The 24828-nt window shown below is 37.9% G+C and overlaps 1 protein-coding gene and 1 non-coding gene across 2 annotated transcripts in view; both read right to left on the bottom strand.

Moving 5' to 3' along the window:
- Positions 1-3156: 3156 nt before the first annotated feature.
- LOC144447268 (adenomatous polyposis coli protein-like) overlaps positions 3157-24828 on the bottom strand; it is an 88901-nt gene continuing 67229 nt past the window's right edge. Inside the window, exons 5-12 of the mRNA XM_078137185.1 lie at positions 24200-24391; positions 21014-21163; positions 19132-19524; positions 15271-15388; positions 14538-14786; positions 14210-14311; positions 12225-13537; positions 3157-11387 (exon numbers count right to left, since the gene is read on the bottom strand). Of these exons, the coding sequence (XP_077993311.1) occupies positions 4542-11387; positions 12225-13537; positions 14210-14311; positions 14538-14786; positions 15271-15388; positions 19132-19524; positions 21014-21163; positions 24200-24391 (9363 nt within the window). The 3' untranslated portion in view covers positions 3157-4541. The remainder of the gene's footprint in view (positions 11388-12224; positions 13538-14209; positions 14312-14537; positions 14787-15270; positions 15389-19131; positions 19525-21013; positions 21164-24199; positions 24392-24828) is intronic.
- LOC144447884 (small nucleolar RNA SNORA14) lies at positions 11639-11776 on the bottom strand. Its single transcript, XR_013482065.1, has one exon. It is a non-coding gene; the product is annotated as a small nucleolar RNA SNORA14 (small nucleolar RNA).

The following is a 24828-nucleotide window of genomic DNA, read 5'->3' as shown; positions in this document are numbered from 1 at the left end:
GGCACTCACTTTTGTTTTGTTTTTGTATTAATGTATGTCAGTTTGATAGTGTGATAAAGCAGAAGACTTTTCGGCACCTACAAAGCTAGTTTATTATTGCCTTCCAAATTGATAATGTGATGTTCTGATCAGCAGCATTTCTAGACAACTGTTGCATGGGTTATTAAAGTGGAAGGAACACCTAGAACTTTCAGGTTACAGTTGTATCCACATTGCACTCAAATTATCATATCTCTATTCCTCATAGACATTACTTGAACCACATGTTTGTGATGTTATGTTTGTGATGACTTACATGATCTGGTAGTGTACATATTGGAGAATCTAATGTTTACTTTATATTGATCACAAAGTGATTATATTCGTATCACCAAGGCACCACTACCACCCATTTGTGTTATCTAGCTCACACTACTCGGCAGTAGCGGTCTCTGTTTACTAGGATAGACCTCAACTGCCAGAGTAGTATCAAACTACAATTTTTCTTTGTATCTATTTTTTACTAGTAAATTGAAAGTTCAGTTTCCAGAGTAGTATTTTGTCATCACCTTAGTTTTACGATACCCTCCTGGTTCCTCCCTAATGTCATTTCTCTTTGATGACTCTAGTTACAACATAAAACTGGCTGATCATTCCATGTGTGAAGAAAAAGCTCGTCGAATCAGAGAAATTGAACTGGACCAGGACGAAATTGATTTCTTGAAAGAAAGAGTCAAGGATGTTATGGCCAATGTTCAAGACGAAATGTTGATTCAAAAGTTCCACGGACACAAAGTAAGCAAAATTTTGTGTGATAGAGTAAATTACAAGTTTACCAAGAAATAGTGAAATTGTGGCATGTTTTATTTGTTACGCTAGTTCATCACTCTCTTCTAGCCCTTTACATATTTTGTTCTGGTGTATCAAGTTTGGCAAAGGAAAATACCAAGAAATTATAATATTTTATAAAACCATAGACCCACAAACAATGCTAAAGAATAACCAAAGCAAGTGTATGGTAACATTGTATGATCAACAAAATATTGACCAGCAAGACTGTACACGTGTTTTAGTGGATAGCGCCACCAACGGACAACAATATAAAATCGTTTGTTTTTATTAAGCTTGTTTTCTCATATTGACATATTGTTTGATTATTGTGATATTCTGGAGTTTTAGCAATACATCTTGATTATGTATACCCCAAGATAACGAGTTACAATGAATAATTGACCTTTGACTTTCCAGGTCACTGATAATGTCCAAGAACAGGATGTGTTTTATGATGCTGAAAGTGAACGTGATGGTAAACTACGCAGCATGCGTCTGAAGGCAAGACGAAAGTCATGTGTTGTAACGTAAGTACAATGTCAAACCTTAGTAACTGTAACTTTTAGGTGTAGGCTATATTTCTGTTGTAAATCACTATTGTTTTACCACATGGCATGGATTACTCCAAACTGATGCAGTTCTGTATGTGCACACACTACAAATGAATCATTTCGTTGTTCATAGTTTTCTCCACAAACTTTAAGTTGTTTACAACTGGGAGGAAAGTCTAAGGTGAAACCAGCATCGGAGCAAGTGCTCACCTCGGAAGAGCACAACTTGCTATCCATTGCCTACAAAAATGTAGTTGGAGCTAGACTTCATGGAGGGTCACATCCAGCTAAAACTAAATATTGAGTTGGCATATGGAGGCATTCTTTAGCCCTATTCATCATGATTACAATAGGATATTATTACATATATACCAGAGATTACTTGCACTTTGTGCCCACATATACGAGTAGTATTTTCACTGCAGTGTAATACCGAAAACATAATTGCATTCCTGCATGCAAATGAGGATGTGATAGTTCGCTACACATGAAATCGCGTTATGATTTTTATGGAAATTTGCTGTTCAGATAAACATATGTAATAATAACAGAACCCCATGCCAAGCAAGTTCCAGTGTGGATACTCAGGGGTATTTGCACTCATGCTTGCAGTGTTTTCTGCTGCACTTTATGGGCACAGGGAACACTGCAAGCACTCATGCAAATACCCGAGTACGCCACACTTGCACTCGCGTGCCATTAGGGTTCTGTCATAGTATTGGTGATGCTCATAGCATATCAAAAATTAAATGACTCTTTATCTCTCTCTTCTTTTCAAATGCCAGGGATGACTTCTAGAGATCTCCGTCTTCTTCTTATAGACAACTATACATCCACTGTAGCATCATCTGAAAACCAACAAGTCTAATTCTACTGTCATGTGGTTGACTGGACAAAATAAATAACGTACCTATAAATCTAAATTTGTCAAGCTGTTTTTATTTCTTCCATTTGTGTTTCTTGTCTTCTAGTGTATTAGCCTAAACATTATGTTCCCAAACTGGAAAAAGGAAATCTGATAAATAGCGCCCCCTTGTGGCCATCTTTCAATCACCCACACATACAAGGGTGGATGAAAGTGCTTCTTTACAAACAATAAATTTATCTGAAATTTTGGAAATCACTTTGATTTTCTACAACTGCACTGAATATCACTCCTTGGACAAAGTTGCATTTGACACAAGGTAACCCCCTCCCATAACACGCACACACACACATGCACATACAAAGACAAACTGATACAAACACACATCATACACTGACATGTACACACAGACACACATAAACTAGTCTACATGCTATCTGTGGCTTCAAATCTCAAGATCTCCGTTCAGCCCATCTAGCTCAATGAGAAATCATGAACTAGAAGTTGTTCGTGCAAATGAGTAAATGCTCAACTGTTAGAATGATGTAAATAATCAGACCACAAAACAACTTTTCGTGGTCTGAGACGCAAAGTATAAGTAGCATCCTGAGCTGACAAATATACCATATTATTACGTAAATACCTTTAATAAAACACGAACTTATGATTGGTCAGAATTTTGTGATCACTTAGTAACAAAGACATGATGTTCAATGACTGTGTGTGGGTAGCTTTGTTTGAATTTGAAATTTCATCTCAGGACCCCATTGAGCTAGACATGAAAAGAGATTTGAAGCCATAGATAGCATCTAGACTACACATAAACAATGTAAACATGGCACAAACACACAAATCATACTGACACACTGTCAGATGCAAATCACATGCTCACACACACAGACAGAAATCAAACCAAATTATGTATCCATGACAACGAAGCAATTTATTATTATATGTACATGTTACAATTATAAATATTCTTACAAATTCTGGGAGTGACATCTTAGTAGGACACTGACAGCAACAGTGATATTCTGTCTGTTAGGAGAACATTATAACATGATTAGTTGTTCCTAAAAACCCCCACAATATCAGTAGCTCTTCTGTTGTACAACATCTTTTTTATACAGAAAAATATCCTTTTGTAGAGATGAAAAAAAGGTACTCAATCTGAGCTCAACTGAACAAAACCAGAAAGGAAAGAGTCTATCTTCATTTAGAAATGTTACAGCAAAGATAACTATGAAATCTATATTTTTTTTTCAATTTTACACAAACAAAAATGTAAATAAAAAGAAGTCTGGAAAGACATAGCAAAGACAAGTTTAACTGAATACTATTTTTTTTTCTTTATAAAGAACTGGGTATGATCATAAATTTTATGAAGGGAAATGTGTACATTCTGGTAGTCAATATTCTTTTGTATTCCCCCGTTTATGCATAATCAAACATTGAACATCTGGGTTTTTTACACCTTGAAAACAGAGGCCTCAAACAACTGTCAAGTCTCTCAGTGACAAAACTTTGTGTTTCAAACACACGACTATTTTCCACACTAGACACTACTGCTACATGATTTTTGGTACTCCGACTACACTGCAAAGAGCGCCCTCTATCACCTACTTTTCTAGTAACTACACAAAAAATGTATAAAAAGGCAAAATATCATTTGGAATTTCTGTTCTTTTTTTGTTGACATGATTGTCTGGATTAGATTTTAGTGTTTTTTTCTTCAAGTTTATATTAATTTGTGCGATGCAATGTCTATATGAACATCAGTACATCCTAACCACGATACAATCCGACATTCAAACATTCCAACACTGCTATCAACTCTTGCGAAATACATCGATACACAAAATTCCCAAAACACATGAAAAAAAAATGGATGACTTGATGAAATGAACAAAAATGTGGAACAAACAAGTGAATAGAATTAACAAACTAACAAATAATGGCACAGGTCATGGAATATGTATACAAAAATTCTTTTGTACAGAAAAAAGTACTCAAAAACATGCTACGTTTATAGCAAAATGTTCTGCAGTATTTGACAAAAAAACTGATGACTTGAGTGAAGGCTTTTTTATAACAGTAGCAAAAGCACATATTGACTGGAATATTGGCAATTTACAATTTTAATCATCATCTTTTAAGTGACAACACTGATGGGAAATTATCTGTTTCAGTTTCTCTCATTTCGTTCTGCTGACATAAGATTTTGTGATGCAAGATCTGGCACACAAAAGTACCTCAAAAAGTCTTAAACACTGTAAAAATGGCCAAAGCAGTAAATGCCTTGGCTTCTACACTAGTCATACTGACGTCACAAGGTAACTTCTTGAGTTGCTGTTTTGTGTGTTTTCATCTTGGATCTCCTCTCCTTTTCGGTTTGTTGTTTGTCTGGGTCCCCGAAACCCCACTGGTCTCGGAATCATGGTTCGTCTGGTCGGTGTACCCTCTGGACTCAGAGGTCGACTTGGTGGTTGGCTTGATGGTTGGCTACCAGGTGACTGACTACTGGACTTTGATGGCAGTGGACCACTGTAGTTAAACGGTGACACCATCACTGGTTTCACAGTCTGAATGGCAGGTTTCTCATTACTCAGAGGAGGTTTTCTGGTTGCTGGCATCTTCTGTAACCGTGGAGATGATTCAGCATCCTCCTCTTTACTGCTACTTCGTCTCCAGCCAGTTGAAGGCATGTCTGAGGGTGAGGTCAACTCTTCTATCTCTTCCTCAGCTTCAATTTCACCTTCTAATTCTTCATTGTCATTAATAAGAATAAAGGAATTAAGTCTGTTTTCTAGTCTACGTTGTTGACGCGTTTCCTGGGGTGGATGTTCTTGTAGAACTGCATCATCATTTATAGGTTCAGGTTCTGCCATAATAAATTCATCATCATCATAACCTCCGTCTTCCAAATTAAAATCCTCTTCCTCTTCTTCCTCCTCCTCTTCCTCATCCTCATCCAAATCACTATTGGATACGAGATCTGGTTCTGGCTCCATCTCTATTCCAAGGATTCCTTCAGCCAGATCATCTACGAGCACATCAAAATCATTATTTTGGCCCACCCCACAGGAACCTGAACCTAAATCGTTTTTTGATTTCTTCTTGTTTTTCTTGGGTGATCCCCTAGGTGAATGCCTACGTGTCGGCGAAGGGGATGATATATCAGACTGACACTTTTCATTCTCACTGGTTGTGTCCTTGAAAGAATGTGGTGAACCTGTATGGGTTCTGTTTGAACGATTCTGTCTTTCTTTCAGTCCTGGAAGTCGTCTCTGACTATGCTGTCCACCCTGTGTGTTGATACTTTCTCGTGAGCACAAACGATCAGAAGCAGCTTCAGATGACGATAAACTCTGAATACTACTCCCTATAGATCTATTAGCAACTGGTGATATCGGAGAAATAATTCTGTGGATACTGCCACTTGGAGAACTAGCACTGCTACCGGTACGAGATGTTCTAATGGATGATGGCCTAGACCCTGTTGGTGAGTTTATAGGACAGTCTTCCATTTTTACCCAGACATTATCTCCATTTGTTTCTGATGACGGTGATGATATATGCCCGCCATAATTGATGACGGGGATATCATACTCGTTTTTTGACACATGGCGTTTCCACTGATTTCCTTTTCTTGGACTAGACTGGTTACTTCCACTGTCTGAACTGTTATCTTTCTTATCTGAGTCACTGTGGACAGGTGATAATACCTCTGTTTCAGGACTCTCTACCTCTCTGGGTTTTTTCCATGGGTTTGGTTTAGATGGACTGATGGAAAGTTCTGATGACTGTGAGTCAGTAGGACTTGGCCTTCTCCATGGACTGACCCTCTGAGTATTTGCTTTACTGTCAAGTGTAAGGTCCTCTAAATGTAGTGAAATGTCACTGACAGCTGTAGCACCTGCATTTTTGGCAGCAGCATTCAGAGCTACTTTTGAGGGGCTTTCTTTGGTGAAAGTTGACTGTTTGACAAGTTTGGGTTTTGGTACGACCTGTTCCTCAGCTCTGTTTGATGCGGCGTTTGGGGCATTTCCTTTACTTGCTTGTCTAGATACTGGTTTTGCAATTCTGCTTCCTCCTGCCTTGTTTTGTGATGCAGTGTTCTGTCTTGCTGGTGTTGTACTTCTTGCTGGTGTGCCCCTTCCACCTGGAGTGTTTGGTCTCACGTTTTGTCTCCTTTGTGTAGCTGGAGACATGCTTTTTGGACTAGGTGATGAAATGGAATTCCTTGGTGACCTGCTAGCAATGCTACTGGAGACACTATCCTTGGATGAAGCCCTAGATAATGAACTTTGTCTTGATGTATTCCCTGTTGTTTTGGTACCAGTTGTTTTGTTAGTCCTATTTGCTGGTGATGCAGATCTGCTTCCTGCAGCACTTGAATTTGCCGATCGGTTATTAGATGTTGCTGGACTGGCTGATCTGGTACCAACTGTTCCTTTGGCAGCTGGTGATGCAGTTCTGGTAGTAGTTGCTGTTGTAGTTCTTGTTGCAGGGGAGGTTGTACGACTAGGTATACCTGTTCTTGTAGTTCTTGAATTTGCCGCAGCTGTAGTCTTTGCCGATGTTGCTGTCCTTGTTGCTGAAGATGTCCTTGGAGAGTCTTGTGATCGTGTGGCAGATGATGAAGGCGGAGGCCGTCCAGCTGGTGACTGTGAGACCTGCTTGCTTGCTGGGGATGCTGTTCTTGGAATAGCACTTTTTCCAACTGAAGTTCTGGAAGCAGCACTAGTAGATGCAGTTGTTGCAGTAGTTGTCCTAGCACCTGCAGATGTAGTTCTAGCTGCAGATATGTTACCTTTAGGTGTTGGTGATGCTGTCCTAGGCGGGGTTCCAGATTTTGGTGTTGTACCTGCACTTCTGAATCCTGGTGGACTGCTAGATCTGGAACCTGGTGTTGGTGTTGACGTTCGTGTAGCAGGTGCACTTCTGGCCCTGCCTCTTCCAGTACCTCTTCCTGCTACACCAGTTTTTGTTTGGGGTGAAATTCCTCTACCTGCTGTTGACCCTCGGCCAGCAGGTGATGTACCTCTGCCAGCTGGTGAAGTACCTCGCCCAGATGGTGTTGTAACTCGACCAGTAGTTGTTGTTGTTGACCCTCGACCAGCAGGTGATGTACCTCTACCAGCAGGTGATGCTGACATTCCTCTACCTGCAGGTGATGTTCCTCTACCAGCGGGTGAAACTGCTATTCCTCTACCAGCAGGTGATGTCCCTCTACCAACAGATGATGACGATGCTCCTCTTTTGGCAGGTGATGTCCCGCGCCCTAATGGTGTCACAGTTTTTGGAGGAGGAGTAGTCGTGGTAGTCATTCTTGGTGCAGAGCTAGCTCTATTTTGACTATATGGGCTTCTGTACACTTTCTTTCCACCTTTCACTCCTTTAGGTTCATCGTCAACTTCTTCTGGTTTCACCTGTCTTGCACTTAACTCTCCTGGTTTCATGATTCTTGGTCTTCTTTTTACTGGTACTTCCTCTTCTATGTTTGCTTTTTCTTCATCATCATCATTTGGTCCTCTGTTTGAATCTTCTCTGCTTTCATTCTCGACTCTTCTCCAAGACTGTCCCTCTGTTGGTGATACAATTATATCATTGTCAAACACTTCTACAGGAGATTCTTTCACTGGGGAGATGACAGGTGGGGTTCTCTGTTTACCACCCATAATTCTAGGACCGCCTTGTCTTGCAGGTAATCTGCTTCCTTTTGCAGATGATCTAGGATTTGGCTTGCTCTTTGGCATGGCAGCATTGATAACATCATTTAGCAGAGCCTGTTCACTTGGTGTTGGTTCACAGTTTAGTGATTCCATACTCAAAGAACTCAGGGAACTGTTCCTAGAGAAGCATACTGGGGTGTCTTCCACAGCAAAGTATCTGGGTGATTCTTTCCCTTTCACACGCTCAGCGTTCTCCTTTGTTACTTCAGCAGTACCTGGTGTTGGTTCATTCAAGTCACCTGTACCTTCAAAATCACTTAAAGAGCTCAAACTTGAGTTTCTGGAAAAACATACTGGAGTACCCTCAACAGCAAAGTTATGTGGTATTTCATCAGACACACGTCTGGGATTGTATGTGGTAACTGTCTGCTGTTGTGGAGATGGACTCTCACTTTCTACTTGCTGTGTAATTTTCTTGTTTTGATTTACTCTCTTAACGCTGGCAGGGGTTTTCTTTGGATTCCGCATTACTGGTCTGGGTATTACTTTCTTTGTGGCCTCTACAGAAAGGGGTTCTTCCTTCTTGACAACCTTCATCTCTTGTTTCAGTTCTAGTTTCTCTTTAGCAAAATCAACATCATCATCACATTCTAGAGAACTTAGAGAGTCATTTCTTGAGAAGCAGACGGGAGTTCCTTCCACATCAAAGGCATGAGGCGAGTCAAATGGTGATCGCTCAGCGCATGCGACAGTTGGAGCAGTGGTAGTGCTTTTCATTGTGTGTTTCTCTTTTGTTTCCAGAATCTCCCTTTTAGGTACTCCACCTGCATTGCCATTAACTATGTCTTCATCTTGAGCAGAATCTATGGTCAAATCACTAAGTGATGTAGCTGTTGAGAAGTTCAATGGCGTACCCTCAGTACAGTATGAAGTCATGGTGTCTGGTGGAGTGCTCGAGGTCCATGTCTTTAATACTGGTTGGGCAGCAGCTGCAGAAGGCACTGATGGCATACTAGTTGTTGGCTTTGTCATCATACTTCCAGGAGGCTGACTTAGTCTTGGTGCTGCCTGACTTCCTGGACTTATTCTCTTCACTGCAGACTTTTCAGCTGGTTTCTGAGACTTTCTCTTGCCTAGGTGAAATCCCTTTGGTTTGTTTGGTTTTGGTTTTGGCATTGCTGAGTTGATGCATTCTGCCAGAATGGTACTATCGTTCTCATTCAAAATTGAACTGCTTTCTGACTTTGGATCATCTGCAACAGCTTGTTTTAGCTCAGTTGGGTTTTCAATTGTCATCTTGCCATCATCTCCCTGCTTGATCTCGATATCATCAATACTCAAGTCACTGAGTGACGTAGCTGTTGAAAAGTTCAAAGGTGTGTCTTCAGTACAGAAAGTCTGTGGTGCATCATGACTGAATACTTGTTGGCTGAAACTCACATGTTTAGTGGTGTGTGCTGTTGATGGTGATTTGTGTAACTTTGATCTGACTTTGTTTTTCGGACTGGTCTGCTTTTTTGGTGGCATGGCAGAAGAGATGCAATCTTCTAGAATACTCTGCTCTGCTTCTGTTGTTTCCCCTGACAGGTCTACATCAGCAATATCTTGTCTAGAAGAATTCAATTCTGTTCCAACAGTGGCAGTAGTACTGTCATTTTGATTAACTTTAAGTTCTGGGTCCATGAGAATCTTCTCCTCGCCTTCAAAACTTAGTGAACTTAGGCTTGTTGCTCCTGAAAATCCCATAGGAGTACCTTCAGTGCAAAATTGTAAAATACCATCTGATGCTGGTTTTGGAGGTTCAGTTGCCATATCCTGGCCTTTAACTTTTGCTGACTCATCTGGAACACTTCTCTTTGGACTCTGGTGCATGGGTTCACTTGGTGAGTCTGGTAAGTCACTCGGACTAACAACTTCACTTGCACGGTGACTACTATACACAGAACTGCGGTCGTCATGTAGGGAATGTAATTCAAAACTGCTGAGAGAACTCAGTGAACTTGATCTACTGAATACTAGAGGTGTTTCTTCTATGAAAACTTCCCCATTTTGGGCTTCTTTTCGTTCTTCACCATCATGTTGATCAGTTAATTCTGGAGTATATGTACCAGAACCTGAAGCTTCACCTATACTGATGGATCGATTCTCTTCTTCAATAGTACCAGATGATTTATCTGTTGCATCTCCTTCTATTTCACTTGTCACCTTCTGATCATGATCGGCTGACACTGGCTGCTCAGCTTGAGTTCCATTCTCATCGGCCTCATTACTATGCAAAGAACTGAGTGATGAACACCTGGAGAAGCATACAGGTGTGTCTTCCACACAATAATTGGTTGGTTTGTCTTCATGGGCTTTCTTTCTGACCTCGGTCTGACCACTAGGTTCAGAACTTTCGGCAGGTTCTGCTGGCTGCATAGCGCTGTCATCAGGCGGCATGTGCTCACTCTCAAAGGAATTTGGAAGATCTGTAGCATATTTCTGGGTGTAGTCTGTTGGTTGATCATCAGATGCGAAATCATGAGGATCATCATAAGAATTGCTGCTTTCGGAGTATTGAGAACTGTAGTTTGTGGTCCTGTCTGTTTCAAAGTCTGCTTTGTGGTAATGTTCATTAACTGGAGGTCTGTACTGTTGGTGATACACATTACTCTCTGGGTAAATATGTCCACTGGCCATGCTTTCTCTCTGTCTATGGGGCATATTGCAGTCTTGGCACTGAACAGTGAATTCAGTTGATGGCTTCCCTTGAATATTTTCATCTGAAAACTGCATACTGAAATCTTCTTGTCCTGCTATTGGCATTTTGTTCTGACCAAATGTATGTCTGTACTTATTAGGACTTTCACTCCTCAGCATTCTGTCGTAGTGACCAGACACGTTGAGGTAGTTTTCACGACTAGGAGTAACGGTACTCCTGAAAGCTTGCTTTTGGACATGTTCACGTCTGTATCCTTCTGCTGTTGAGGGACTCTGTCTGCCAGGTATACTTTCATCAGAGTACTTGCGGCTGAAGTCAATTGTGGTGTCCATATCCCCCTCAATGTCTTCCCGCATTTTTCGCATTCTATTGTGATATATGTACTGTTTCTCTGGATGACTGCTCAATGCATTCAAAGTACTGTCTACGGAAAATGAATGATCAATTGCTGGTCGGTGATATGGCAGTCGTGTGTGTGCTCCCATTGGATCACTGGTGATACTGTTGATGCTTTCGTTTGACGATCGTTTGACATACATATGGTTAACTTGATTGTCAATCCCAAAGCTGTATGAATTCGAGCGACTGGTTAAATTGGAAAAGTCTGTATTCCCAAAAGTCAAAGAATTTGACCTTGTGCACAAGGATTTCTTTTGTGGTGATGATGCTGAATTTTTGGTTGATGTCTTGTTGTCTTTCACTTGTGCTTCCTGCCCTTCTCGCTTCTCTGCTTCGATGTTGGAGGCAGAACTGATCCCAGCATGCATTGCAACTTCCTGCATCACCTGTGGGGAACAAAGTCAAAAGAATATGGTCAGTTATGTTTCATCAAATATTTGAAGAGAACTGGCTGCAAAGGCGTAGTCAATCTTGTTTTTATAAAGTTGAAAAAATCTAAAAATTCCTTTTATATGTACTCCAGACATAGCAGATTTTCATTATGGCCAATCTGTACCAAGCATGACAGATTTTATGAATGACAACAGCTCTGACATGGTTTCAGCACTGTCAAGCATTTACAAAAGGTAAAAACTCATGTTGTATGTGGTGTGAAATTATAGCAAGTACACAATGATTACTTGGTACATTGAATATCCACATTTACTATAGCATTCAATATAGCGCCATAACAAACTATTGTATTTTAGCTAAGTTATGGGGTTTAAGAATGCATGCACCTTAGCCAAGTTAAGGGGTTTAAAATGCATAAATCCTAAGTATCAGGGGTTTAAGATTTCATAGATTCAGGAAAGGGTTTTTTAAGAATGTGTAAATCGTCTATTCTACATTCAAGTTTCATCATTTCACACAGTTTTCACTTTTAGTTGATAATTGTGACAACTATTTCACAATAATATAATGATCTGTCAATTTTTGGCCAAAAATTGTGAAAAAATATTCTGTCTTTGTCGAATGTTAGTGGGTTCACTTTTTATTCAAATCTATCAAATGCATGAAAGACTTCACTTTTTTGTCATACTTTTAAAATATTTTAATTTTTTCTTGTGATTTGTACAAAAGATTTCATTTTTTGCTAATTGTATGAAACATTTTTTTTTTTAGTTATTAACTTTCAGCAAAATCTTTTATTTTGTAAAATGTAAAAAAAGATAAATTCCTACCTTGGTGATTCTGCTGGCACTTCCTTTATGGCCTTCCCTAGTCCTTTCCAATGAATGTACTTCTTTTTTATTATTATCTGTTTCTTTCCCTCTTTCTGTTCTGGTTCTGTTGTCTTCTTCCTGGTCTTTGTCCAGACTTGGTGATCGTGATCTCTGATGCAGTAACCTATTATCTAGGATTTGTGGCGGCATTCTGTTTGCAGGGGAATGTCCTCTTGGTGATCTTGATCTATGTCTGCTATTGTCTTGTGGTCTAGCCATTTCATGAGTTGGCCCTGACCCAGGTGGAAATATTCTCTGTTTTGCACGAAGAGACAGTCGTCTTGGCAGACTTGAAATTCTGGAAAGCTCTTTGATATCAACGTCTCTTTTCCCAGTACTATCCCTTTGGTGTAGTTTATTTGTGTCTGGATTATTTTCCTGAAGATTTTTCTCAATATCAGCTTCTAATGCTCGCTGTTTCCGGACATGCAAGGAAGGCATGCCATCTTTTTGTTGCATGTCACGCTTCATAAAGTCAGGCCTTGCAGCCATAAGATTGCGAAGAGCGGCTGAACTGCCCATAGCAATCATTTTGTGTTTGGAATTCACCAGATTTCGGAGCATACTAACAGCACCCATTTCCCACAGTCCTTCTTGGTCTTTGGTATTTCTGGCAGACAAGTTCCATAATGTTCCACATGCATTACTGACAGTGGTTAAACTTGGCGAGGCTAGATGACCAAGCAAAACATGAAGGCAGTTGTGGTCGCGCAAAGTTTGACGATAGTCCTCCCGGGTGGCAATATGACTAGAAACGTTGCGAAGTATTCCACCTGCATTTTCTACAACTGTCATAGTCCTTGAAGGACTTTTGTATTGCAAAGTCTCCACAAGGAAAGCAAGAGCACCATCCACAGCACAAATATCAGCTTTGTTCTCTGTGCAGTGGGCAGAAAGATTCCATAATGCACTTAAAATTGATTTCAAAGTTGACTCTTTCTTCACTTGCACGGCAGACTCCATTAGGGCAGTCACAGAGCCAACTTCTCGTAAGATCTTCTTACTTTGCAAGTCAGCTCTCCACGACAAGTTTCTGAGGACACTAGCAACAACTTGTCTTAGGTCTTCACTGTCAGACTTCAACTGGGCAACCAGAGCTTGCATACACCCTTTCAAGGAGCACAATAATGCTTTGTTGGCACCGTCTCCAAAGGTTAGATTTGTAAGAGCCATTCCAGCATAACGTCGTAGTGTGTTACTGTATTGGTCTGTGTTGTTTCTATTGATGTCATAATCTAACTGTAACAGGTCTGCAATGGCTTGAAGACCACCTATGGACACAAACATAACAAAAGGTCAGAGGTCAGACTGGTGAGAACGTTTTGTAGACAGTCATACCTCACAAAACAATTTTTTTCTTACTTCATTTTAGTTTTTTATTGTGTGGTTATGGAAATTTTGAACATTTTGAGGCTAGTTATTTCATAAATTTCAGCTTCCGGTTAAATTTGTCCAAGACTCTCACGACTTTCTGAGAATGCTTTGAAATTCCTGATCTTTCAAATACTAATACTCCACATGTTGCAAGAATAAATGTTCTTTGTAGCACACTCCAAAGGATGCGAATGAAATATCAGCAAAAACTTTCATTTATTCTCAATAAATTTTTCTGACTATATTACTAGCAATATGTTATGATTTATATAAGCCTGGTGTATCAAATCCAATTCTAATCATCTGCAGTAGTATTTCATTTCACACTAGAGGGTCAAAACAAAACTAGAAGGTAAATTTCTTTTCACATGCACCTACATGTATAGTACTGTGTGTAATGCTTAGAGCAGAAAGTCAAGATGTCAACTAAGAACTTAAAAAAATTATTGTTATTTTCCTGATGCTCCCAGATGGCAAAATTTTATTTGAAGTAATGAGAATTGCTAGTGTCTAGTCTGATAACAACCTGTCTGGTTGGCCAATCATGAATTATTTTTAGTAAAACTTACCAAGCTGGCACATGGCACTTCGATGTTCTTCATCAAAGGATAGTTTCATAAGTGCAGCTACTGATGGACCAGGGTGATGATCTATAGGAGATGGTCTTGAACCTGTAATAAAACACAAAATTTGTATGTCAAACAAGATCATCAATACTAAGGAACTTGAAAAGCTGCCATTCACTGAATTCGGCGAGACGACTGAATGAGTTATTTACAAGTAGTGTCTACCTTCACCTTGCACTGTCCTCAAATTAAAGAGTGCCCGACACATCCTAAATTGCCACTGCGCCTAATTTTTCATGCGTCCAAATCAATACATTTACAGTATAAGTACCTGTATCATCTGATTTATTTTCTTCTTCATTGTCACCATCCTTCAATGAATCACAGTAAGCTCTTATTTGTTCCAGTAGTCTCAGTACCCTGGCTTCCTGTCGCCGCCTTTTCTCTTCTGGATGTGAGTGTACAATGTTATGTAAGGCAGCTGCTGCCCTGGCTCTGGCTTCTTTGCTGCCCCTAGTGTCCCCAAGTAAGGAGTCTTTATCAGGACCATGAAGTAGTTGAATTAAGAGAGGTAGACAGCCTGTTGGATTAAAAGAACATATTAGATTAGAATTAGTGCAAAATAGTTGTCTGAGAGAGCTATTAAACTATTTGGTCCAGTATAAAAGAATCAACATGAAGTAATCCTTATGGTGCCACTGATTACATAGCAGTGTGAGAATATTGGTGTTGAATCATAGACATTTGTAAGTTGGTTACACGGTTGTAAAGATGGCAAAGCAGATTATAGAAAGATTTGCTTACACAGAGACAGACAGATAATTAGACAGACAGACAGATAGATAGAAAGACACACATACCAACAGAGGCAGAGAGATAGGTAGTAGTCACACACAGACAGAGACAGACTGTAGACAGACTGTAGACAGAGAGATAGGTAATAGTCACAGAGACAGACAGACAGACAGACAGACAGATAGACAGACAGACAGACAGACAGACAGACAGACAGACAGACAGACAGACAGAAACAGACACACACACAGGCAGACGTTAGTACTTACCTGACTGTCTCATAGCTATACAACTGTCTTGAGAACTAGACATAGCGAGTAGAGTTCTGGACATATCATCTTTATCATGTGTTCCAAGCATTGACAGCAATGAATATACCATCTCAACCTACAATATATAATACATGTACATATTTATGACACACAGTGTGATAGTGACAAATAATCAGTGCAAGCTTTGGCCTGTACACTACTAGCACTGGTTTCATTTTGGTATTCACTACAAATTCACCTTCTCTCATACCTGTGGATGCCAAAGCCAATCCATAACCAAGGGTGATAAAGACACCCTTTCTGATAAAAAAAAAGACAAATAGAGTCCAATAAAAACTTAATGGATCTTTTATCATTTGTAAATTGTAGTGAAGTCAGGAGTGAATGAAATATAATTTGCGGAAAATACAGGTATAGTACATCTGATATCCTAGTCATGTAATATCTACCAATATTCTCAAGACCAAAAAAAAAAGAATTGTTTCTGGTCAGGACAGTTTGTCTAAAACACAATTTTTTACATTCCTGACAAACCTGTCACTCAGTCTACTATTTATGGCAGTTACTGTTCTTTTTATTTAGTACTTTAGAGCAAATGTGTATATGGGGCAGATGTAATTAATTTGCTTGTTCATGATTGACTTTGCACTTGTCTTCACTGAAGTAGGGAAGTTATTTTTGTGTTTCCCCATGGATCCGCAGACTGCATGGGCTGGACAAACACACACACAAAAGACAAACATGGCGGTATTTTTAAGTGATGCGTGCGCTGGCTAGAAACAATTCTTTTTTTGACCTTATCTACTATAGTTTGTACCATAGCTTTGACTCAAAACAATCATTATTTTGAAAGTGGAAAATATTCGGTGTAGGAAGTACAGTATTCTAAATGTTAAACATGACATCAATTTCTTGTTATGTAAACTATGACTCAGGCTGGCAATAAAAAAGTATCCTAAGGATGTGACTTTGTGATAAAACCAAGAATTTCTCAAAATCAATAGCTGTTCACTAGATGGCATGTCTATCTTCAAAATTTACCAAAGTTAAAGACTCCAGTCAGATTAGGATTAACAGATTGGTGAAACACAAGTATTTGAAAACAGTTGTCTGGCAGAGTTATAGTAAAATTGGTCCTGAAATGACAGACTGGTCCCATTAAATCCTGTGGTTACACTGATAAGATAAACACTAATGTTAGAATGTGGGATTGAATTATGAGCCTTTAACAGTCAATAAAGTGTGTTGTACATAGCTTTACATTGACCTTTTTATGTAGTATTCTTTAGTAAATTTTATACAATCACATGCCAGCTACATTCCCTGTTAATCCATGACAAATTAAAAACACCATCAAACACACACTCTCTACAGTCTCGGGAATGTAGCTAGCAGAAACGGCTGTTTTTGTAAGTACCCATATCTACCATGTAACTTGAATATCCTTGCACTGTACGCCCTAATCGACTACACAGAGGTAACCATTTGCTGACGTGTTACTGGGACCACTCCTGAGGCTTCGCGATAACACGGAGCATCGCAGTAACACGTCAATAAATGCTTAGCCCTGTGTGGTCGATGAGGGTGCACAGTACAAGGATATTCGAGTAAAATTATGTGGTAGATATCGGTACATACAAAACAACCCTTTTAGCAATGCGAAGCGCCGAGGACTGTGAGAGAGTCTACATCAAAACTATTGTATTATCTTGACATATCAAATTTTTACTTCCAAAAAGATAACTACAAATTAATGATCAATATATAATAAATTCTCCACTTATTAAACAAACATTCCACAAGCTACAGACTGATAGTTGTCTAATAACTTGTAATTTTCAGCAAAAAAAAAAAATTGAAATAAAATTTGTCTAGATTTTAGCAGATATCAAATTCCATAACATTCCAAATAACATCAGTCATAGTAATCTAAAAATTAATAATTATCAGTCTAAAAAGATAATAAAATTAAATATCCAAAGATTTTAACAGATACCAAATTCCATATCTTCCAAACCACATGTATCGTGTCAAATGACAGTGGTTTAAAAACTTAACATTTTCAATCCCCTCCCCATAACAAAATTAAATATCCCAAGATATTACATGTTACAGATGTCAATTTCTATGACTCCCCGACTGTACCAAGTGATAGTGATTTCACAACAACATTTTTTAAGGCACAACGTGAATGAAATAAAATATCCCTTAATTTCAGGAATCTTGTCATAATTTTCATAGCTAATATCAAAATTAACATCTATGTATTTTGCAAATGAGAATACGGAGAATATCAGGTGTAATTTTTTTTCTTTGAAATAGCAGGAATGAAATTTGATTCCTGAAAAAAATAGTATTCATTTCATATCATGAAATTAACCACCAAAATTTCAATATTGAATAGTTGTCAAGGTGTCAAAGATTGTGACTAAAATAGAGAATAAACAGTCTTATGTAAACATTAGTGGTAATCTGATGAGGTAACCGTTGTCTGAACTTTCAGTCACATCACATCCAATCAGCCAGTGTAGCTTACCATAGTACAGTACAGGATAGTTGTTACATACAGTCCAGCTAGGGTCGTAGACTACAAACAAGTCTGTGTGCTTGGTATTTTGTCCCTACACACGGCAACCTTTTCACGTAGTTGTGAAATGTCTCACTGAGTCATAACACCAAACCTTCAAATTACTCTGGGCAGTCAAAACTGATCGAGCGTGACTTTGAAACTGGCAAAATTTGGGACGAAAATACTCAGGGAGATATTTCCAGTCATGAAAAGGCAGCTGTGTATGTAGGACAAATGTATGCTAGTTCTATGTATGTATGTAAAAGTAATAAAACCTTCAAGGCCACTCTGACACTAGCTATTGGTATTTCACAAGTACAGACTAATATGAGCACACAGCTCTGAGAAATGTGAGTGTATGCATGCTATGTCTGTAATTATCTGAGGATCCCTACTATGTGCTAAACTGAACACTGTAGTTAAGTTTGGTTACCAGCTGTTGACACCTATAAGGGTCAGATTAGCATGCTGATGGCAGGCAGATGTGATGGCATGGATATGGTAAGTGTCACACGGCATGCCCCTCTCTCCTGGTGAGTAAATTAACACATGCCCCTCTCTCCCGGTGAGTAAATTAATAAACTTAACGTTTTCATAAGTTTGTATTATGCTTTTTAGAGTCATGTATGGTTAAGAGTTAACTATTATGATGTACACTGACATGATTTCATTCAAAGAAGCATGCTTAGTTGCCTTGGAGATAGTTGCCTTGGTGATGCCGAGAACCCCAGAAAAGAGCTTCAAACTCAAACTTATTAAATTATCACAAAAAGTCAACTCCTTACACCTTTTAGCCACTAAATAAACATGATATTTAGATCGTAACAATGATTGTATTTCAAATCTAAAAAGTTTGAAATGTTCTATTAATAACATTTTTGCTATAAAATTACTCATAATTCATTTTACTAAAGATCGAATGTTTGGCCTCTCACTGAATCATGGGTAATTAGCATATTTGGAACAAATCTGTTTCAAATTTTGTGATGAAAGTAAAACAATTTTAATTGTGGGCAATTCCAATTTTCAATGACCTTTGATCCTTGGAGCCAAAATTAAAATTGTTTACCTTGCAATGAATCATGGGTACTTCTCATTTAGAGTGACCTTTGACCTATGGTTTGAGTCATGGTCACATGATTTGACACATGATGAACTGTTATAAATTACTGAAACTTTTAAAGTGGCCAGAAGATGTAATTGTCCCGATGAAATATGAAGTTAGTGACACAAATAAAGTGAAAGCCCCATCAAGTTAGATTGTTAAATGAAATGAACCAATGACACACCTTAGTCCCCAACTGGGTGCTACTGAGTTTCCTTGCTCCCGAGCAGGATGAGCTGGAGAAACTGACCATGCTGGCGGTTTCCTGGTGTTCTGCCACTGCTTCACGGCTCATTCTGACAGGCGTACTACTGCGGTCCATTGGCCAGGCACCGTGATAGATTGACTGTGGAACATTAACGTTAACAGCCGGCATAGAGCCATTATCAGCAGATAAATGGGCATAAGGATTGCCACTGTTTGCATAGACATCAGGTGTTTGTGTTGCTATGGTGACCATACGGGTGCCATTGACAGTGGTAGTGACAAAGCTTTTGTGATGGTGGTGGTGGTGGCCATCTTTGGTATGGTCCGTGTCACTCAGAAAGCCACTGTCACGTCCTCTGACGATGGGGCCCTGAAAGCAGAACAATGCACATGGCGATGAAGACAGATGGATTGCAAATGAAGATGTTGTGAAATAAAAGACACAAAACACAAACAAACAAACAAACAAAACAGGTGTGAATGTGATCTGAACAAAACATATGACATGCAAACAGATTCACAGATTTCAAGATCAAAAAGAAAATAGCAAACGCACATTACAGCTAGCTATAACACAGTGTGTAACAGCTCATGAAAAGATGGTACAATTGCATGCAACAACTAAAAATAGTTCCTGTTTTTGCGGAAGGCAAAACGGTGATTAGGCCTCAGCAATATGACAAATAAATTATACATCATTAAAGTTTGATGAGGTATCACATTCACATGATGTAATTGAGATAAAAATATTGGACCACAATTATGACATTTAGCAAAACGACAACTTTTGATAGAAAGAGCACTATTTGTGTGTAAATCACAGCATTGTGAACTCTAGATTTGCATATGTTATTCTACTTAAGCTGAATCATAAATACTCATTGACAAATGCGAATTTCATACAGATCAAGTATTTAGTTGCTGAGAAATGACATAAATTTTATTTCTTGCACTTGCAGGAAACCCAATCCTTGAAGTTTGTTATTAAAACTTAATTTTATAGTTCCATAAATCACCTTTGTACATAAAATAGAATAGCATGAACAAATGAAAACGTAAGACTTCTTCTGTATCAAGATTGTCTATTTAACAATCATGTAAGAATGACACTTCAGTGGATACTCATTCATTTTCTCATTACACTTTGTCATAAAATCAGAGTAGAAACAAATTACTTCAATCTTGTGTTGTCTGTAAATTGTTCATTTATGGTTTAACATACCTTAACTAAACAAACCAGAATTCAAAATCATGTGGAAGTAATTTGTTTCATAAATATCAAAAGACAGATTCTATCTAGTGATAAAGTGTTAGTAAAATGCATATATGAAAATCTCCATGGAAACAAACTAATTTGTTAATTGTGTAGACTTCTTAACTGCAGTTTTTACATATTGTGGCAGTGTTGCGGTACTGTGTTGTGGCAGTGTTGCAGTATGTATATGTGTGTGTTGGTGTTGCAGTATGTACCGGTATGTGTTGTGGTGGTTGCAGTATTTAATGCCACTTTTTAAGTGTTGTGGTAGTGTTGCAGTATGTATTGTGATGGTTTTAATGCCACTATTTAAGAGTTGTGGTAGTGTTACAGTATTTATGTGTTGTAGTGTTGCAGTATCTGTGTTGTGGAAGTGTAGCAGTATCTCTGTGTTATGGTAGTGTTGCAATATCGATATATTTGGTGGTGTTGCAGTAAATCTCCATGGAAACAAACTAACCTGTCTACTATGGTGATTAGTTGTATTAACAGCAGTATGTACATGTTGTGGTGATGTTGCAGTATCTATGCGCTGTGGTGGTGTTGTTGCAGTATCTACACGTTGTGGTGGTGTTGCAGTAAATCTCCTTGGAAACAAACTAACCTGTCTACTATGTAGATCAGATGTATTAACTGCAGTATCTACGTGCTGTGGTGGTGTTGCAGCATGACTTTCTCCTCCGTTAGCATTGCCTTCAAACAACTCACAGTTACCAGAATCTCTCCTATTGTCATCATCTTCCTCTTTCCTTCCCTGAGAGAAAGAAAAAAATATTTGTTTTTGAAAATACAACTATACATTGTGTGTGGTTATAGATAGTGAAATGGGATTAGATCACTGTCAATCAGGTTGTAAATGAACAACACTGTACCATATTAATACCTGGAAATTTTTGCTATAGACTTATTTTCGCTAATTTCGCTGGAAAAACAGAAACGCAAAAATAAGTTTGCAAAACTTTATAGTAGTGAAAATATCTAGGTTAACAATAGTTTGTCTAGATAGTAATCTTGTAAAATTTGAACTGAAAATCTAAAATAATTCTGACAACCCCCTTGAGTTCATTTCTTTCTTCCAACACCAAGCTGTCCCTAGTTCATATTTATTTGAGTCAATTTATTTGATATCATTACAATTAAAATATCAATGCACAGATGCGAAATATGGGGTCTGTATAAATATACATAATTTATCAGGGAAATACATAACTTTGAATTTGAATTTGAAAGATGTTGTTTTTTGACACACTCAATTGAAGTGACTCTTAATTTACCTGTGTGCATGTAATAACTTTTTCAGTGTTTAAATCAATGCAATGTTTTTTCTAAAAGCAATCAAAGTAGGTAATATCTACCCCAGTTCCCCTTTCATGTAACCAAACAAAATTATGGTACAACATATAGAAAATAATGCCACTTTTACCAAACTTCATTCTTTTTGTTACAGGGGTTTCCCAACCCACACAAAAATACAGTGATGCAGTCAAGACTATTACAATTTATTTTTCATTTATTTTTTATTTACTAAGATGAACAGCTTATCTTCATACTTTGAACTAAGAATTTCAATGTGTCATTTCATACTTTGAATGAAGAATTTCAATGTGTTGTTTCTGAAAGCGGTGAAGATGAAACCACACAAATCGGCTACATGTATTTATTAGCAAAATTCAAAGGAAGGAAATTAATGTCTTTTCAAAAAAAATAATTCAACAGGTTTTTATCTTTCCATTTTGTATTGACCTTTACAAAAATAAATAACATAGAAATGTAATTCTGTGAGACAGCCATGTAATTACAACATTTTCATGTCAGTGCTTCGACTATAATGGAACATTCTTATAGTTATTGAATGCTAGGAATCACACAACGACAGCTGAGCTGTCAGAGATCACACACAGGTTGTTCACATCAAAAGCCCATTTTCCCATCAAAGGTTTCAAACCTTTTGCTATTAATTGCATTTCCCAGGTACAATTCTCCTGGCAGACACAAGTAGAGAAGTTGTCATTCTCTCATGTCAGATACACTTTATGCACATACAGGAATGCGGGAGTTGAAATTATGTTCATGTGTTATAGCGCCCTCTATGGTGAATTTGCATTTCATGTATAGCGCCCTCTTGAGACAAATCTGACATCATGCACCTCAATTTGCATATGTACAAAACAAAAAATATCTGACTGTGTTTGTCATATCAAGGACGATAACAAAAAAAACAGGATGACATCATAACCAAACAATTTACTGATTGTGGTTAACAAGAAACATGTAAACAGATTTTTAAGTGATTCATCATGTCAGAATAGAACATACAGTTGTTATTGTTCGGCCATATTTATCTATTGATACAGGCATGTTGGTGGTTTAGCATTCCATACAGCTTTACAAATCATTACACTATCTTTAGATCTATATAGCCATAAAATTAAACATTTAGTTACTGGTTGGATTCCTAATTTCTTTCCATTTTGATGAAACTAGAATCCTGACATGATGTCCAAGTTGACAGTTATCCGCATCAATGGAAAATTCAAACAGCAATTTTTTTTTTCTCGAAATGACATCTATTTTGTGTGTTTTCACCTGCTTTTAGAGACCAAAGTTCCAGCAGCTGGTAAACACCATGTATGTTCATTTATTTTTAATGAGAACTGACTAGGTAATTTGTCCATTTTTACCAACAAAATTTGGACATTTGATATTGGTAATATTCACACATGAAATCACAATTGTTGTATTGTAACTATTGATCTATTTTTACTTGAATTGTTTTTTATTTTAAAATGTTATCCTCGAGACAAAATTCCATAGCTATCTAACTGTTACACACCACAATTTCAATAAAATGTTATTCAAGCTGACATCAACTTGTGTCTAATTAATTCCTGACAACACTCAATACTATGATAATTGTTACTGTTGTCATCATTTGACAATGATGAATTGCTGCACTGTTGGCAGTATTTTGTTACATTTGAATACAATCACGCATTTATTACCTAATATGATTGAAATTTCATTTTTAGATGGCTTTTTTTTTCGATTCGAATTTATTGCCTTTGATTGAAAATGTTCATCAGTGTGGTAGATCTATTGATTTACAAAGGTTATAACACACAAGAAGTTCAAAGTTTTTTTAGCATTGAGCTTTCCATCTGTCTTTATTATTTTTATTTTCATTTGTATTCTCCTTTATATAGGATACACATTTTAATATATTTGTGTGTCATGATCAAACATAATCAGTCCAGATGAAAACGTACAATGGTCATATGGGCGACACATGGTTATTTATTTTGGATTTTTTATTTCATAAAACAACTCCACTATGTTTTCTGACTTGAAAAAAAGAATGTGAAACAACGTCAACCACGTCCGTGTTTGTAACTAAATAAATCACAATTTTTTTTTTAATTGTGTAAAATGTTTGTTATTGTACGTAAATAACAAACTTTACAAACACTTTCTAACTTTTTGCAACTTATTTCATTGCATTTCAAGGCATATTTAGACAACCATGAAATATTACTTTGGATTATCTCAATGACGCTAAATAATTTGCTATATTTTCTTCACAAGTAATCCACACACACATAGTTCTGATAATCGATTTGTTTCCATGGAAACAAAAATACTCAAATTGCACTGCATTTTCTGCAAGGTCTAATCTAAATGGCTGCAAGAACACTTTCCTGTGGGTGTGTAATAATTGGAAACAGTTATGATGCGTCTCCTGGTTACTACTATTACGTTTTAACAATACAAGACTAATTTGGTCACAACTTACCTCTCGGTCAATTTCTTCATAGTGCTGTTGCAGGCGTAGCATCTCTTTTTCTAGCAGCCTAACTCTATGGATCCTAGCTTCATATCTTGCCTGCATATCAGCGATGGCACCTAGCCTTTGCTGCATTGCTTCTCTTAGCTGCTTGGCCTCGTATTCAAGTTGTCTTCTAGTCATATCGTTTTGAAGCGAGTACTGTCAATGGATATCAAAATAAATGAGATAAAAGTTAGGGACGATTACGCAATGTCACACAAACTCACCAAGTGAACTTCGTTCGTTTAGGGGGTAGGGGGGTCTGGCGATCAATGTGATTGCTGAACTTCATTTTCACACTTCTAACCAAGTTTCCAAAACTTTTACACCTTCAATCATAACAGGTTCTGTATTTACTATAGTGAGATGTTGATAAGCTGATAAAAATGTACTTCTAATGTGAAATATGGTGCTGGGTTTCTGGTAGTATTTTAATGTGTTTACCACCATCATCTCAGTAAAAAGGTTCACAAGGATGGAACTTCACGTTCACCATCATGTTTTTACATGGCATCGATTGTAGTGGAGTGACCGTTACAATTTTCATCATAGGTTACATCATATATAAACGTGTGATGTCGCACTTGTGAATGTTC

The sequence above is a fragment of the Glandiceps talaboti genome, chromosome 16 (assembly GCF_964340395.1).
Source record: "Glandiceps talaboti chromosome 16, keGlaTala1.1, whole genome shotgun sequence".
In the NCBI taxonomy this organism is placed as follows: domain Eukaryota; kingdom Metazoa; phylum Hemichordata; class Enteropneusta; family Spengelidae; genus Glandiceps; species Glandiceps talaboti.
This window is presented reverse-complemented; position numbering and strand designations above follow the sequence as displayed.